The sequence below is a fragment of the Pavona decussata genome, unplaced genomic scaffold (assembly GCF_977016875.1).
Source record: "Pavona decussata unplaced genomic scaffold, jaPavDecu1.1 SCAFFOLD_32, whole genome shotgun sequence".
Classification (NCBI taxonomy): domain Eukaryota; kingdom Metazoa; phylum Cnidaria; class Anthozoa; order Scleractinia; family Agariciidae; genus Pavona; species Pavona decussata.
Genome location: NW_028145455.1, coordinates 826,418 through 844,604, shown reverse-complemented (window position 1 = coordinate 844,604; position 18,187 = coordinate 826,418). Strand labels below are relative to the sequence as shown.

The window sequence follows — 18,187 nt, the reverse complement described above, 5'->3', positions numbered from 1 at the left end:
TATTTTTGCAACAGTTATAAGGTTCCAGTTATAAGCCTCCCTTTCGGCTTGTTAAGCCATGTTTTGTCGGTGACTAGCGTGGAATTATTAGTTTTAATTTTTTATCTTCAATCTTGTATTTTTTATTTTTCAGATAAACTTCGAGTTCCCAAGATTGATTTAGGATTTGTCATAAGTGCCACAGCAGTGTCAGCTTCGGATACCTTTCAGCGCATAAAGGATACTATAAATACCATAATTGAAGAATACGGAATCTCCAGTAGGCTCCGCTATGGCCTCATAGTCTTTGGAAGTGAGGCAAGGAGAAAACTGAACTTCACCGACGAATCTGCTGACGTAAACTCCTTGAAGGCAAAAATAATGTCTGCCCAACCCCCAGCCGGGGAACCTGACCTACAGAAAGCTTTAGAAGAAGCGAAAAACATGTTTGATTCCGCGCCAAGTCGACCTGGCGTCAAAAAAGTTCTAGTTGTAATTATTGACAAGGAATCCACGAGTAGTCCGGAGGATGTAAAGGAGGCTTTGACGCCTCTGGAGGAAGAAGAAGTTAAAATTGTACCTGTAGCTGTTGGTTCATCGGCTGACCCAACCGAACTGGAACAAATCTCATCAAACAGAGGATATTTGATTGACACACCGAGAGAGTTGGATCCCGATACGACAGCTGAAGATATAATGGACAAAGTGTTGAAAGGTATAGTGTCGCACTGTTCATGCCCTCAGATCAGATGTTCAACATCGTTTGGTTGTTATCTCACTTTCAAAAACTTAAATGTACTGTAATTTTTTTTTTTTGCTGGCCATAGATACACTAACGTTGTTAGGAGGATGATTTCTTCGGACTTGGGACTTTTAATCTTAATGGGTTCAACATGTTCAGGAAAATGGGACTCCGTTCGCGACAGCTTTTATTTTGGCTAATATATTTTTCTATAATAAAAGACATAAGCGTCTCAGATTTTATAACTATACTTTCAAGAGTACCGACAAGTTGGAGACTGAACATAATTCTTAAGGTTTCTTTCTAATCCACAACAAATCAAACAGTACCCACAGGAAATTACTCTTCAAGTGTCTTTATTTCATTGGCCATACATTAGGATGTAATCGGCGGTCTTGAAAGTTACCTTAGAACCAGAACTAAATGTAAAAAGAAGAAACAAGACTCACGAAATTATATTTAGCACTTTCAACCTTTGTCAATGTATTCCTGCCTTAGAATTGGTTCTTAGCTAAGGTGAGAATTTTTTCAACAAATTATTTATCACCAGATTTACCAGACGTGCGTGACATGGACCTTGCATTTGTCATAAGTGCCAGCTCACCAAGTGCCAGCGTGAACTTTGCTAAGATCAAAGAGATCGTCAAAGAGGTGATTGACCTGTATGGTGTCCAGAGGGTTTACTACAGCGTCATACTATTTGGCCGAGATCCCACTGTCAGAATCAAATTCACTGAACAGTTCACCGAGGATGCTTTGAAAAACACCATAGGGCTTCTCCCAAGACCGACGGACGGAGCATCTCTTCACACTGCATTGGAAAAAGCCAGGGAAGTATTTACTGAAGGCAGTCGTCCAGACTCAAAGAAGGTGGTGGTGGTTGTAGTGGATCAGAAATCTGAAAGCGGCATTGACGATGTAAGGAATGCTGCTGGCAAGTTGGAACAAGATGGCATCAAAGTCATTCCAGTGGCCTTTGGTAGTCTAGCTGATCCTGACGAAACGACAGCAACCACCACAAATAAACAGAATGTCGTTAGAGCCAATGACACAAGTGATCCAAAAGACATTGCCAAAGAAATTTCCATGAAAATAGCAGAAGGTAAGAAATGGCGTTTGTATACAAATGTTTGACGACAGTGGACAATAATAATAATAATAATAATAATAATAATAATAATAATAATAATAATAATAATAATAATATTTTTTTAATATAATTAATAAATAGAATGATAACTTTATTATTTGCAAGAATAAAATCTACTAGATACAGTTTGATTCTATTGAAACCTGAGTGCCAGCTCACCAATAATAATTCAATAACAATAACGATAACAACAACAATAACAATAACAATAACAACAACAATAATAATGATATCAGGAGACAAGTATGTGCCACATTTGTACAGCAAATGAAGGGCTTTACCGATATGTAGGAGTAACTTTTTTCCTGATTCATTTTAGAGAAACCGGTCATCCTGATAGTTGACTTGGGATTTGCAATCAGTGCCACCGCAGCAAATGCCAAAGAGCACTTCAAGAAGATGCAAGAAGTCATCAAGACGTTTATTGAAAAGTATGGATCTCACAGAATGGCATACAGTGTTCTGACGTTTGGATCGACTCCAACGATTCATGTTCGTTTTAATGATTCAGTAAGCGCCGATAACCTTTTGATGCGGTATGTGGAAAACATTCCGCAGAATCCTGGAACAGCATCCCTTGACGAGGCTTTGGAAGGTGCGAGGGATCTCTTTAAGGCTTCTAACGGTGCCAGAAGCAATGCTTTGAAAGTTTTGGTTGTGATAACAGACAAAAACTCAGATAGCAAAACACAGGACGTGAAGGTATGGGCAGAAATTCTTCATGAAAAGGACATCCGGGTGATTGGTGTCGCCCTTGGAAACGAGTCTGGTGGTGAGCTGGATAACGTCACTGGCATCACAGAGGACGTCATTAATGTCACTGATTCAACGTCTCCAGCCAAGATTGTAGAGAAAGTTATGGAACGCATCCTGGACAGTAAGTGTACAATTCAAGTTTTTCATGTTTATCCTTTAACGTGGCATTGAATGTTGGAGTTAGATAATAATATTGATATATATGCTACTGGAATAGAGGCTTCATGTGGGCTTCAAATAAGGAACGGTGAGGGGGCACCAAGCGTTTCGGTAGCCATCGTATACATTGTGATCTATATACCAGTAATGAAAACCCTTCCCTTCATAGATCTAAAACTATAACTACTAGAAAACTAACTTATTTGAAGGGATACAAATAACAAGTTGTTAGGCTGGTGCGTTTTATTTCTTAATAAATAGTGAAATTTACTCGCAGAAGCCGCCACACTCGGTGAGATTGACTTGGCATTTGCCATCAGTTCGGCTGCGGCAGACGCTGAAACAACTTTCCAGCAAATGAAAGACACGGTGAAAGAGATCATGCAGGAGTATAGAACCAACAAGCTGCGATATGCAGTGGTGGTTTTCGGCGATCAGACCATATCACCTCTGAACTTTGGACAGACTCTTCCTGACGAACAAACGGTAGGCAATTCGATACCGTTAAAATGAACTACATTTAATTAATTTAAGTTGAAAGAAAATATTTTATCACCTCGTGATCCCATACATTGACCCAAACTAATAACATCATAGTTGTCATTTCTTCAGCTTTCTTTATCCTTTTCCTTGATTATTATTGCTTTTCAAGTAATGGGCTACAGCACGCGACATCTTGGCATCTCTCATCATTATTGCGACCATGGAAATGCAAACGCGTGGACATTCGTAGGCTTGTGCTTTTGAAACCTATCACTAACAAAAACCATTAACAACACAGTTTTGTTCTGTTTAGATAAGAACTTTCCTCAGCTCAGTTTCTCGTCCAACTGGAGAGCCCGACCTCCAAAAGGCTCTGGCAGCTGTAAAGAGAGCATTCGATCAAGCTTCACCCCGCCCAAATGCGAAGAAAGTCCTTGTGATAATCATGGACAAGAAGTCGATTGATGAACAGGAAGTCGTCCAGGAGGCACTCAAACCATTGAAGAAGGATGAAGTGAAAGTAGTACCGGTGGCAGTAGGTTCCGATGCAGACAAGGACCAATTGAAAAACTTAACTTCAGCAGAAGGGTACTTGGTTGAAGCAGAGAAGACAACAACCCCTAAGAGGCTTGCCAAGGCCATTATGGATAAAGTAACCTCTGGTATGAACGATGTTAAACACGATATATGCAACTCTATGATAATTTGAGTAATTCAGATGTATTTGCTGTGCAAAGGAACTGACATAGTCGGCTTTTAGGTGTTCTCAACCCATAATCATGAGTCTGTTTGAAAGCATATAGTGTCAAACGTTTGTTAGATATGCCTGTCATCCTTGTTACCTATAACTCAAACTGTCAACGGAAACACAATCCGACTTTTCACTTTAACGAAAGGATGAGCTAATTTTTTGTAATCAAGTGAACAAGGGGTACAGCTTTCGATGTATGATTCGTGATAGTTAGAGTTGACTGTGCTCTGAGTTATGGAAATTGTACTTTACGACTCCTTTGCATCAGTTATGGCCTGAGCTTTTCTTTTCTTTCTTCTATTTAAAGCAAAACAACAACAATGACACTGGCTAAAATTTATATTTTCCTCTCTAGACCTTATTGATCTTCCTGAGATAGACATGATTTTTGCGATCAGTTCCACGTCACAGCTGGATGAAGGAGACAACTTTAAGCAGATGAAAGAGATTATCAATGCCATGATTGACAAATACGGCAGGGGTGACATCCTTTACTCAGTTATAGTGTATGGAGAGAAACCAACGCGTGTAGTAAGCTTCAAAATGAGCTTTGAAACAGATGAAGCACTCATGGGTGTGATCAGTAAAATGGGAAAGATTCCTGGAGCCTCACTGAACAAAGTCCTAAGGCTAGCAAAAGAGGTATGGAATGCGTTCTGTTCAGTCCAATTGACTTCTACACACTCAACTCATTAATCAAACTGCTTCAAGCCGAATTCTCACCCCCCCGATAGACGATATCCACGGTAACGTTATTTTACTACAACCACCAAATCCTCTTCGTTTTTCCTTTCTTATTTAAATTTTTTAATTCCAGTGAGGTTGAGATAACAAAATCCTCAATTTGTAACAGAAAACAACAAACTGAAGGATTCTGGTAGTTATAGTAAATGACGGTATCGTGAAAATAGCCTATTCACATTTTACTCTATTTACTATAACCTTCGCGGAGAAAATTCTTCGTGAACCTTTCTTTTGCAACTGGCTCGTTCCTGTTTGGCCAAAGTTGGCTCTTCCTAATGACTGTAATGGCCTGGTAATTTGAAGAATTTTTGGAGATGGGCACCACCAATATTTTGTTATCATTGCACAGCGATTGTTCTGTAATGATATCTTTTTCTTTTTCCCGAAGGAGTTTACTTCAGAGGGACGTCCAAACGCTAAGAGAATTCTGGTTGTCATCACAGACAAGAGATCGACAAGTGAACTGAAGAATGTTACAAACGAAGCAAAAGAACTTGAAATGGAAGATATCAGGGTCATACCTGTAGCTATGGGTGGCGAGGCCGATCAGAACGAATTGCAGAAAATTACACCATGGCTGGATGATATTATACAGACTGAGAAGGATGATAATCCATATAAAGTCGCAGTTAAGATTTTGTCCACCGCTCTTGAAGGTAGATTACGTCACAACTACTACACGTCACAGTTATGACATTATCCCTCCCTACAACTGCCTCCTCTGTGGGTACTGTACTAACAATTCTAGGCACTTTCAGTTACGGTCTTATATCCTTTATTATCCTTTATTATCCTTCTTATTATCCTTTATTATCCTTTATTTATATTCCTTTATTGTTTAGTCTATATCCAGAGATTCTTTGGAATAGGGATACTCATATTTTGATTTCCTGTAGTGCCAAAAAAAACTTTTCTTTTATTCTCTTTGATATTTTTTTAACTTTGATTTCTACCTAAAGAGAAACCAAGAATTCCAGAGGTTGACCTGGCCTTTGTCATCAGCACTACAGCTGTAAACTTTGGCGACAACTTGAGGAAAACCAAGGAGATAATGAAAGACATTGTGAAAAAGTATGGAATAAACAAAGTTCACTACAGTTTGGCCACATTAAAGGACAAATTGGAGATTGCTCTGAAGTTTAACTTGCTGGTGGACAGCAACTCGCAGTTTATGGCGTACGTAGATTCCATCCCCAATCTAAAAGGAGGCGCTGACTTGGCCAAAGCCTTGGAAGATTCCCCATCCATGTTCACAGAGGAGAATGGTGGTCGTCCCACTGCTAAAAAGATCTTAGTTGTGGTTATCGACAGCAAGTCGGACAGTAGTGAAAATGATATTGAAGATGCTGTAAGCCTTGTAGAAGATACTGGTATTCGTGTGATACCGGTTGGGCTTGATCAGGCTGATAAAACAGAGCTTCAGACACTCACACTGGTGGAGGAAGATGTGCTGACGCCTTCAAAAGATGAAACCCCGGAGGACATTGCTAAGGATATCATGGACAGAGCGTTGAATGGTGAGCGTATGATTTGTCGTATGATGATAAACAATTTTAGTGCATGCCTATGTCAGGTCGTAACTTGTGCTCTGCTTGCCTTTACTCTCTTTTCAGCTGAGTCGAGGTGTCGCAACCACTATTCGTGTCAGATTTTAAACCTAAAATCATCCGTTGGGATGTTTAATTTTTGGTCATTTCTGTCCTACTTGTTAGTATTGTGTCTGTAGACACGAAACTAGCTGTAAACTGTATGAAAAACTTCACCTGCAAAAGAAAGAGCGAAGGGACCAGTTTCTTGACAAAGTTTATTCTTGGGCAAACAATAGCTTATTGTTAAGAAACAATACTAAGAATACATGTTAACTTAGGAGAGCTTCGTGAATGTGGCCATGATAAATACATGTAGTTACACAGTAAATAATGAAGGAAGTGTTGATCTATAGTCTGGCATTCCGTCCAAAAGGAATAGTAATACTTTGAGTTGCTTCGTCGAAAGGAGCAGGTAATCCGTCCACTTAAGGCTTCTGCCATCTTGGCTGGATTGGAACAGATTGTGATATTCGTGAAGCTATTGCTTGATAGGTCTTTTTCAAGCAGTTCCCATGTCACTTATGACAGCAAAAAAACTTACAATTACTTTGCTAAACTGGTTGTTTCATTTTTTCTTTTTAGAAACTGCGTCAATTCCGCTGTTGGATCTGGGCTTTGCCATTAGTGCATCCTCGCAGGATGCAACGAAAATTTTTAAGTTAATAAAAGAATCACTGAGTAGCATCGCAGAACGCTATGAAACTAGCAATATTCGTTACGCTCTTCTCACATTCGGAGACACCGTCAACAGGGAAGTAAACTTCACCTCAGACCTTCCTGGTCCTGAAGCACTGAGAAAGGCTTTAGCGAGAGTCAGTCAACCATCTGGCGAGCCCAACCTAGACGCTGCTCTTCAAGAGGCAAAGACGATGTTCAAACAAGCTCCTTCTCGCCCTGGAGCCAAAAAAGTTCTTGTTGTGATTGTGGACAAGAAGTCAGCTAGTGGCGCTAGTGAAGTAAAGGACGCTGCCAAGCCACTAGAGGATAATAACATCAAAGTGGTGCCAGTTGCCATTGGTTCACAAGCTAGTCTCTCTGAATTGGAGAAGATCACAACTAATAAGAAATTTATGGCCATTATTGGAATAGACGAGGATCCGGAGAGACTTGGAGAGGAAATTATGCGAAAGGCAATAAAGAGTAAGTATTTCATTTGCCACAATAAGAACACGCCGGTTTAATTTGTTATCTGAATAGCATTCGGTGTAGGCAGAAAACAGAAACATCCACAAGTGAATACAAAAAAACGACAAAGGCTTTTTGTTGTAATGAAGTTTATGGACAGCTCAAAGCGATTCGAAACCCCTGCCAGTGAATTGCAGAAGTTGTAGACTTCAACAATTCCGCTTCCTTCCTTCAATATTTGTCACACTCGTCCTTAACGCGCCATAGCAAGAAGTGATTTCGGGTCCAATAACACTATCAGGCGTCAACCAGAATGCTTATCCTGATCCGCCTTGGCATGCTTAAAAGTCACTGTAGTTCAATATTGTCATTATCCACCAATTGGCATTAAGCGAAGTGAAGGATTTGTTTTTCTCGTTCGACTTCCTAACTACGATTTCAGTAATGTCCCCCATTTCTCTTGAAGAATACCGCATAACGTCTCCCGCCACCATTAACATAAGCAATCTGCTTCCCTCCCTCAAAATTCCTAGTATGTCACATCCCGTCAAACCTATTTTGTGCCCCTTCTGGAAGCTTTGGTAATATGGAATCATTTCTTGGGTGTTATGTGACGCAAACCTGACCCTCCTAGATTAGCTCTCGCTACCTGCGGGCCAGTTTCTCTTTTTTGCTAATTTTTTTGATTTTTGAATAAGCTTGAAACTTGAAACTTGAAACCTAGTTATGCTTAACTGAAATTATGTTTCATTACCATTTTGTTTTCACATAAATAATGCTTCGGCATCATTTGACTTTGCAGTTTAGTATAATTTAGCATTTAAGTCACTAAGGCTAGTTTTGACTGAGATCAGTGTAAGGCAGTTATGTAATTTGAGATATGTGAGGTATTGAAGAACTGGGGATTAAAATGATGGGTACTTTTTTGTCATAGACCTCCCTGCTGTTCCAATGGTTAACTTAATCTTCGCTGTCAGCGCACTATCAACCAACGCCAATGAGAAGTTCCAAAAGATGAAAGACATTATCAAGACGATGGTCGATGAATATGGCAAAGAAAGGATCCATTACAGTTTGATCGTGTTTGGAGAAGTGCCTTCTGTGAAGCTGCGATTTTCCGATGTGTTTGACACTGATAGTCAGTTTAAAGGCTTCCTTGACTCTCAGGGCAGAGCGACAGATGGTGCGGCTTTGGACAAAGCTCTTCAAAAAGCTGCGGAATTGTTTCAAGAGTATGAAAGGGATGATACGAGAAAGGTAAAGTACATAGTCATAAAACCAAATTGATAGAAATGGTTAAACGTTACAGGGCATTTAGGGTGTAAATGCAGCGTTTAAAAGGTTTAAACGTTCGAGTCGAGCAGAGTTGTGTTTCGGTTTCTTTTCTATACGCTAGCAAGTACTAGCTATATCGGAACATAATAAACCATCCAAATCATGCTTAAACTAAAAACTAAAATCAATAGTTAGGGTAATAATGATAATAATTAGAATAATTATATTTGAACATGTCTCCCTTTACCAGACTCGAACTCCAGAAAATCCGAACTTAACCAAATCGTAGCTCATATACCCAGTTCATTCTTTTCTTGGCGTATTTAAGCACAAGACTTGGTCCTTCCATTGTCGGATGAACAGTCGTCTTAACGTGCGCTTTCCGCCTCCAGGCTAAGCCGTTAAATTTTGAAATCTCAGTTCTAGCTTGTAAGAGGGCGGCCTGGCATGAAGTTTAGTTTTTTTATCATTGTTATTACTACTGAAAAGGTACTTGTGGTGATTATGGACAAGAAGTCAACCAGTGATGAGGAGGATGTCAAGAGCTTGGCCAAGCCATTGTGGGAGGATACCGTGGAGGTGATTCCAATCGCGTTCGGCCGCGAGTCTGATGAGGATGAACTACAGTCGATAACACCACACGACAAAAATTTGATCCCAGCTGACACGTCTAACAAAACAAGCAAGATTGCTGAAACTATTATGGACAAAATACGAAAGGGTGAGTAAAAGAAATAGTCGGTTTATATGTAATTCAAAATTTGGGTAATTTGACTGTAAAGTAAAACAAACGTTGTCAGATACCTTAGTATGGTTATGGCTAACATCACAAAGGCACATAAAAATGATCTGGATAACTGGCTTAGGTCCAACGGCGAGTAGCTTCCCATATGAGTTCTCAAATCCTCCTCCTCCCTAGAGTTTCCTAAAGTTTTTCTTTCTGAAAAATGTTGAAAAATGTTGGATATATGTGTAAATCATATAGAGAACATAATTTTTCATCCAGAGACTGTCCACACTGTTAGCTGCTGTCAAGAGAAATGTGACTATGCGAAGTAACAGTGCGTTGAAATCCTATAATAACCTCTGGCCGCTGGGTAATCACCTAAGAAAATTTTCTAAAGGGTTCGAGGAATGCTTAAGTTTGACAAAATTTTATCCATTTATCAAAAGACATATTTCAACTATAAGTATGTTAGCTCATTTACATACAAGTGCGGTTGCGACTGACACCCTTGGAGCTACCATTTGGTGTAACAGCGGGAACTGTTTCCAGAAATTCCTTTGCGCTTGGACCATAATTCCTCTTCATAATAACGGGTTGTTCGTAAGAGCAAGATTTCATAAAGGCTGAATATGATTTACCTGTGTAACTTTTCTGAGTGGGATGTGACTAAAGTAATATTTTTGGGGTAAGAGCATATCAAAGAGCACGATTGATGTTGTCTGTGTAATAAAACACTGTTGTACTTGTTTGATGGTTCACAATGCCTTTCTCACCTGCTGTTTTGTGTTCTGTAGCAACTCCCATGATTGACCTGGCCTTCGCCATCAGTTCCAACGCCGCTGGATCTGCAGAGAATTTCAAGAAAATCAAAGATGCCATTGATTTTATCATTACATATTACGGTGCAGATAGGATCAGGTATGCTGTTGTTAGATTTGGCTCATCCGCGTTTGAAGATATCAGTTTCCAGGACATAAGGGCAGTGGACGAACTGAGAGAACAAATCGACCGAATGTCTCGTGCCTCTGGAGTTCCAAATCTTACAGAGGCTTTGGAGAAAGTAAAAGCCGTGTTCGACAAGGCCCCAGAAAGAACAGAGGCAAAGAAGTTCTTGGTTGTTGTTATGGATGCCAAATCTAGTAATACACCGGATGAGATTACTCAAGGAGCAGAATCCCTAGAGGAGGATCAAATTAAGGTAGGTTTCTGTGTTTCGGGTTTTTATAACTCCTCAATTTTATTTTGGACACGAAAGGAATAAACGTTTAGTTCTTAGAAAATCATTGTTATAACAAGAACAAAGAACGTAAAATGTTGTTACTCCAACATGCATGCCGAAATCTACTGTATATTTTTAATAATTGCTTGTTGGAATGTAGCTATGAAGAAAAAATACACTTCAGTTCCCACGTTTTTGTATGGACAGGGTTGGTAAATGGCCAGGGCTTTATCTTCTCCTAAAAACAATCGACAGAAACTTGTTGTGTATTTAATTGATGGTAAACTTTCTACTGAATTGTATTGCACCTGTATACCTACTCCATGACAGTTGATCTCTGCGATGTCTTTCAAAATAAGAGCTCGCAAATGTCTCAAAAAGCAGTATGATCACCACAGAAAACTCTTCCATACTATCCGAGTGTTCTCCATTTAAAAGGTTATATTTTGTTATTCTTTCCAGGTTATTCCAGTGATTATTGGCACAGACGCGAATCCTAACGAATTAGAAAAGGTCACTACAAACCGAAAGAATATGATTGAGTCTCCAAAGAGTGAGGATTCGAAAGCTTTGGGAAAGAAGATCATGAAAACTATTGCTAAAGGTAAAACTTTTTTTTTCCATCAAGATTGGTTTTTGAAAGGTTTGCGCATGCTTTTGTTTTTCTCTGCTAAACTCTATGATTGGGTAAAGGTCACTTTCACCCTTAATAGAAATGTAACGTTAAGTTGTATTTGCTTTGAATTCTGATTTGTTCATTTGATTGCTAATGCGTTTCATGCGATTGGCCAAAGCGATAACAATACATTAACTTATGATAGGCAATGAAAAAACCGCTCTTGTATTATAATGTGTATAATGTGTTTGACCTACACGAATCTTTAATAACAGATCATCCGCCAGTCGAGAAAGTCGACATGATCGTAGCAATCAGTTCCATTGCAACACGAGGAGAGGAAAACTTTCAGAAGGCTAAAGATGTTGTCCAGTCAATCATCGATGAATATGGCCGTGAACGCCTTCATTACGGTGTTATACTCTTCGGAAAACCACCTCGAACGGCTGTGCACTTGAGTGACAAATACGACACTGATAATCAACTCATGGCCGTAATCAATGCATTCCCTCGGGACACAGACAGTGCTGACTTGGCAGAGGTATGTGAATTTCATGTCAAATATATACTGATGTTGATACTGACTTGTTTGTGTTCTCCATATTCGTGGTCTAGAGGTTAGATAATGACAGTGCAGCAATATTTTCAAGAATTTGAATGACTCTTCGTCGGGTTTCAGCGCTGCGACACTGCATTTGAAAGAGACTCAAGTTCTCGGAAAAAGACAAAAGTAAAGGCAGATTTGAAGTTAAAAAATGTTTCGTGCTCGCATTCCTTCTTTTACTTTCTCTCTCCTTGTGTTCTATATTGTCTGACTAGAGATCTTACTCGGAAGCTGTATGTCAGGTTTATTGTTATGTGTCTTCCCTTAAGGCTGTCAAGTCGTCATGGGACATGTTCTCAAGAGAAGGAAGACCGGATGCTAAAAAAGTATTGATAGTTATTTCGGACAAGAAGTCTGACAGCACTGACAGTGAAATAAAGGAGGCAGTGAAGCCACTACAAGAAAATGACGTCATAGTTATTCCTGTAGCTCTCGGTGAAGAAGCTGACAAAACGGAACTAAAACAACTCCCGGATGTCGAAAGCAATTTGGTGACCGCTGACACAAGCAATGATACCACTGACATCAAAGTCAAGATTATGAATCAAGTTTTTAAAGGTTTGTTGTTAATTTATCTTTAATAATTTGCCATTTTTGTCTTTTCGGAAGGCGTACACTGTGAGTGTAAGTATGGACATTACATAAACTTTGAGTTCAAAGTTAGCGCGTTTTGTGGGAGTTAATTGAATTTGAAATTATGGGCTCACGGAGGCATTTGTAACATTAATCTGAAAATCATCCATTGACATGAATGTTGCACTTATCTTCTTAGTATATAGGTTATCATTTCTTGAATGCCACAGAATTTTGTTTCTGCTCAACAGTAATCACCGCTCGTTAGACGCCTTATATAGATCGAGAGCAGACAACGTGACACAATGAACAATCAATCTTTCTTACTTACAGAAAAGGGGAATGTGACCCAGTGGTTAGGGTTCTTCACTAGTTAAAGAGGTCCTGGGGTTCAATTCCATCTTTCTTACAACTAGATGGGTTTGTAATATCCATGGCAGTCACGCATTGAGCTACCCCTCTAGGCATTGCATGTGAATAGCCCAAAGGTCCCCTTCTCGCTAGATGACAATTGTTTATTCGTTAGACGAATGTTTATTTTGTTACTTTGTTAGATAAGGTTCTTAAGTGCATTACATCTATACTATACGTAGATCAGTATAAGGCCTGGGTAAGTGGATTGGTGCATGGAATGCTCTAATTGCACACAGAGTAGCTTAGGGTGGTAGAAGCAACTGCTTCCAGGTTCCATAATCGTTTGTACAACCAATTTTTTTCTGAAACAACATTGCAATCAACAAATGTTTAGTATTTTGTCATTTTTCTTGTTATCACAGAGAGGATTTCCATACCTGAAATGGACTTGCTGTTTGCCATCAGCACCACTGCAACTGAATCAGACGCGAACATGGCCTACATAAAAACGGTTATGTACAGCATTATTGAAAAATATGGCATCAAAAAGCTCAAGTACAGCCTGCTAACATTCGGCCAGGAACCTTATGTTCATTTCAAGTTTAATTTCATCTCTGATGAAGTCAACAGGCTGAAGAGTGCAATTGAAAATAGCGGAATGCAATCGAGCGGTGCATCACTGGAAAAGGCCATGGAAGGAGCAAAGGGGATCTTTGATGAAGCTCAAGGTTGGTGGTGATAACAAGACGTGTCACGGAATACTAGTGGTACACGTATGGTGTGAGAACGCCACGAATGGAGTGTTTTCACATGACGTCAGAGCGGCCATGTTGGTGTCCCAAAACAAAGAAATGGCGGCCATGTTGGTGTCCCAAACTAAACCTCTGGGAATTGAACACTATTTTTATGAAAATACTTTCTTTTGTTTCAGTAAACCAATATGGCCGGTAATCACGTGAATGAAAACACTCTATAGGGACAACATTAGTGATTCTACATATTTTAGCATGTGTATCACTATCACTAATGTTTAATGGTATGATTGACTCGAAAGTCGAGACGACAGCAGAACAGAAGCTAAAATTTGACTTAAGAAGAAGAAGAAGAAAAAAAGTCCCTTTTAAAGAAAGAATAGATTGGTTATAAATAAGAGAACACAGAAAGTACTTTATGTTTCAGGGGTCATGCCACGGAGAATTAAATAGAAATTTCCTAGTCTTCCGTTATGCTTCAAAAGAGTCATTCTTATTGCTTCACCCAGAAGTAAAAGCAATGGATTTGCTCAATTATGAAAATATTTTTCAAATAGATGTTTAGACATGGGCATGATTAACTTACTGTTGGATTTTTCCACATACAGGTAAATTGTATGTATGCATCTTCCTTTCTTTTTTTTCCTTTTTTTTTTTCATTCATAAAAAATTAGATCTTCGTCCAGATGCCAAGAAGGTGCTGGTTGTCGTCATTGATAAGAAATCAGACAACACTGAAGACGATGTTCGAAAGGCCGCTGTACTCTTGGAAAACAACAACATCCGCGTCATCCCTGTAGCACTGGGCAGTGAAGCTGACGTCGCAGAACTTACAAACGCTACCGTTGATGATGACGATGTTATCAAAGCTGACAAGGATGATGACCCAGAGAAAATTGCAGATGAGATCATAATGAAAGCAAGTAAGTACCCCATGTTGTGATGATGATGATGATGATTCTTCATGGATATTTGTTCAAAAAATCAGTGTTGGTCAAGTGTAAAATGGTCGCCTTTTTGTGATACTAGTACCAAGTCAATGGTGATCCCGAATTTTGTTTCCCTCTTCTACATATCTCTTCTTATACACCATATCTTTGACCAGGAAAGCACCTCGTCTTGCCTCATACTAGCTTCGGCTCTGCTTGAAGACTCAAAACTGGTTGGGCGACCGTCCTATCTGAAGAGGTTTTTCAGTGACTGTTAAAGCGCTGGACGAATGTCCTTTACTGCAAAATACTCCAAAAACCTCTCCGTGACTTGTGTCTTGGAGAAACGATCACTTTTCACGATGCGTGTCTGTAAAATGATATAACGGATGTCTTTATCTGATGATTGGAGGCAATATAAGAACATTTTCAACAATAAAACAACACTAAGAAATAAAAACCCTTTCTCTTTCGTCAATTTTCTTGCTGGACATTATTGTCAGCTTTGTTCATGGTGACTATGTTTTTTTTTTTATTTTCTTTTAGAAACTCCAGGTATTCCAGAAATGGACATATGCTTTGCCATGAGCACCTTTGACTTAGATGGGGAAAAAACGTTTAAGAAAATGCAAGAAGCGGTGAAGAGCATCATCGAAAAGCATAAAGACTATGATCAAATCCGCTATTCCATTCTTCCATTTGGAACTGAACCAAGCTCTGTAAGAGAGTTTGGAGAACAGTTTGACAGTTTAGACAAGCTCATGGAATATGTTCTGAGCATTCCTAGACCACGTGGCCGTCCAGACGTCGTAAAGGCCATTAAAAGAGCAGAGGAATTGTTTGAAAACGCACCGCCAAGACCCAGAGCTAAGAAATTTCTGGTCGTGTTTGTGGGTAGCAAATCTGGGAATGCTCTGGAGATGCTTAAAAAGGCTGCAAAACCGCTTGAAGATAAAACAATCAAAGTGATTTCCGTAGCTGTAGGAACTGAGTCTGATCCTAATGAACTGATCAAGATTGTACCAAACAAAGGAAACCTTATAAAAGCCGATGAATACGAAGACCCAGAAAAGCTAGGAGATGTAGTTATGGAAACTGTGTTGAAAGGTGAGGAGTTCAGAATTATAAGCTTCGAAAACACTCGCTTATTCATTCGCGCACCCATTTAAGTGCTCGCACATCCTCTATTTTCACTTACCGTCTTCTAAGAAACCTCATGGTGTATCGGTCTGTTGCCATCTTCTCAAACGTCGAACAGTCACCGTACGTATTTTGCGAAAGACAATAACTCCATTCGTTCTTACGGTAGCTGACAATGTGTGGTTCTTTTCAAGTGAGTTGTGTACATTTCATTTCAAATTACGAAGACAGATGAAACACTTTGTTTAACGTTTCGTTCTATTTTAATGCAGATTTGCCCATCATCCCGGAAGTCGATCTTGCCTTTGCCATCAGCGCCAATGCTGCCCGGTCAGAAGCTAACTTCCAAAAGATGAAAGATGTCATTGGTGAGGTAGTAGATGCCTATGGCAAGGAGAGAATTCACTACAGCCTCATCATCTTTGGTTCCTCTCCATCTGTAAAGATCACGTTCAATGACGAATTTGCAAGCGATGAACTATTGAAAACGTTCATAGGGTCAATGCCCATCGCATCTGGCTCAGCATTGGATACAACACTGCAAAAGGCGAAGGAAACATTTGAACGTTATGCACGACCCGGAGTGAGAAGGGTTCTCGTCGTTATAACAGACAAGAAATCTGATAGTGCTGAAGGCGAGCTCCGGGAAAAGGCTTCCCTTCTAGAAATGGCCAAAGTCAAAGTAATACCAGTTGGTTTGGGAGAGGAAGTCGATGACACCGAACTAGAGATAATAACTACTCGGAGTAAATATGTTATCAAGAGACCATCTAATGCAACATCCAAGGAACTAGCTAGGGACATCATGGCGGAAGTTTTAGAGGGTAACATAAGAATTTTGGTTTCATTGTTTATTGGTTTCACGCTCGTCAGACTTTGCCAGCACAATCCTTGCTTACTACCTCTCAAACTCATTAATAATTCATCAAGAGAAAACAAAGAAAATCACTACCGTGACCGTGGTTTGGATATGTGATCCTAATCACCATAAGATTTTGCCAACTTTAGCCTTGAATTTCTCCAAGAATTATTAATCATTTGAGAAGCCATATCAAACACTCGAAAATGTGTTTCATCAGATATCCAAACACCTCGAAGTCGTTTAAAAAAACTCGGCTACGCCTCGTTATTTCAACCTACTTCTCAGTGTTTGGATATCTGATGAAACACTCTTCCTCGTGTTTGATATGTTACTTCTCTGTTCTCTTACTTGTTTCAGTGTTTTATCCATTTTTCCTTTTATTTATTAATAGTTGGTATTCTTGACCGACGTTCCTTGTTAATGTGTGTCCATAGGTCATACATTAACAACGCTATTTTTGACCAGATTTCACAATAAAATATATTACACAGAGCTTTATATTATGTAATGACCATTTTATCGTTCACATTGCAAAACAGTTGTATGGACGAAAGGTAGAACAGAGTGTTAGTCAAGCGTGCATCCACATTGCACCAACGTCGTTACCTTATTTGAACTGATCGAAAATTGATGAGTCTGAGAACTGGTTCCCAAAGGGACCAGACCCAGTGAAGGTAACCATAGCAACCCTGTGAGCGCCCACCACTCTCTGACCTCCAGGGTGGTTGGAGCTCGGAGGAACAGCAAACGCCTTAATACTTTAATGTTATGTCTTTAATCTAAATTCTGTTAATGTACTGTATTTTTTTTCTTGACCTCGCTTTAGAAACAATTTTCGTACCAGAAATGGATCTCGCTTTTGTCATCAGCAACACAGCTGTGGAGCAAGACAAGAACTTTGAGAAAATGAAAGACATCGTTAAGGGAACTGTTGATAAGTTTGGCTTGTTCCGTGTAAGGTACAGCCTCATAACGTTCGGCGAAACTCCTGATGTGAAGATTAGATTCGACAATGTATTCGACTCTGAAGAGGAACTTGGAAAACTGATCAACAACGTGAAGAAGAGTCTTGGGGATGCAGACCTGCACAAAGCTCTCGAAGAAGCACGCTACCTTTTTGCTCTGGCAGAAGACACTCGACCAAACGCAAGTCAGGTTCTAGTTGTTATCACGGACAAAACGTCAGACAGCACTGAAGATGATGTCCAGTTCGCCGCTAAGAAGTTGAAGGATGATGGTGTGCGAGTTATTGCCATAGCGCTTGGTGATGACTTTGATCCTGTTTCACCGGAAGTTATCAAACCAGAAGAAAAGAGCAGTGTGGAGGAGGTTGTGAAACAGTTGGTGGACACAGTGCTTAATGGTAGGGAGGCCACTTAAGACTCAGTTGGCAGATTCCTGATCTGCATTGTGGAAAGTCAGACCCTTAATTCTCAACACCCAGAAATTACAATCGTTAAATAAACCAGTAACTAACTTTGATTAGACATCAGCAGTAGCTGTACCTTGACGTGACTTAGGTCGAGACGTTAAAAAGACAACAATCACACAAGTCTCTTATTTGGAGACCACTCAGAGTGACATTCATTTGTTCATGGGTTAAGTGAATTAGATTACAACAACAGTGGGTCGATATCGGTTGCCTGAGGCGTCCGTTA

General features: G+C 39.7%; 2 protein-coding genes across 2 annotated transcripts in view; one reads left to right on the top strand and one right to left on the bottom strand.

Annotated features, from left to right (window-relative positions):
* Positions 1-18,187, bottom strand: part of LOC146484509 (uncharacterized) — a 278,821-nt gene that overhangs the window by 161,612 nt on the left and 99,022 nt on the right. The gene's annotated exons all lie outside the window — the stretch shown is intronic.
* The window catches only part of LOC146484518 (uncharacterized), a 115,980-nt gene that overhangs the window by 67,143 nt on the left and 30,650 nt on the right, over positions 1-18,187 (top strand). Inside the window, exons 64-83 of the mRNA XM_085104485.1 lie at positions 134-694; positions 1,272-1,823; positions 2,191-2,748; positions 3,064-3,272; positions 3,583-3,931; positions 4,376-4,662; positions 5,153-5,420; positions 5,724-6,281; positions 6,936-7,493; positions 8,413-8,735; positions 9,243-9,474; positions 10,275-10,678; positions 11,162-11,303; positions 11,591-11,856; positions 12,189-12,477; positions 13,269-13,574; positions 14,273-14,521; positions 15,074-15,634; positions 15,940-16,491; positions 17,356-17,892. Coding sequence (XP_084960611.1) covers positions 134-694; positions 1,272-1,823; positions 2,191-2,748; positions 3,064-3,272; positions 3,583-3,931; positions 4,376-4,662; positions 5,153-5,420; positions 5,724-6,281; positions 6,936-7,493; positions 8,413-8,735; positions 9,243-9,474; positions 10,275-10,678; positions 11,162-11,303; positions 11,591-11,856; positions 12,189-12,477; positions 13,269-13,574; positions 14,273-14,521; positions 15,074-15,634; positions 15,940-16,491; positions 17,356-17,892 — 7,761 coding nt within the window. The remainder of the gene's footprint in view (positions 1-133; positions 695-1,271; positions 1,824-2,190; positions 2,749-3,063; positions 3,273-3,582; positions 3,932-4,375; positions 4,663-5,152; positions 5,421-5,723; positions 6,282-6,935; positions 7,494-8,412; positions 8,736-9,242; positions 9,475-10,274; positions 10,679-11,161; positions 11,304-11,590; positions 11,857-12,188; positions 12,478-13,268; positions 13,575-14,272; positions 14,522-15,073; positions 15,635-15,939; positions 16,492-17,355; positions 17,893-18,187) is intronic.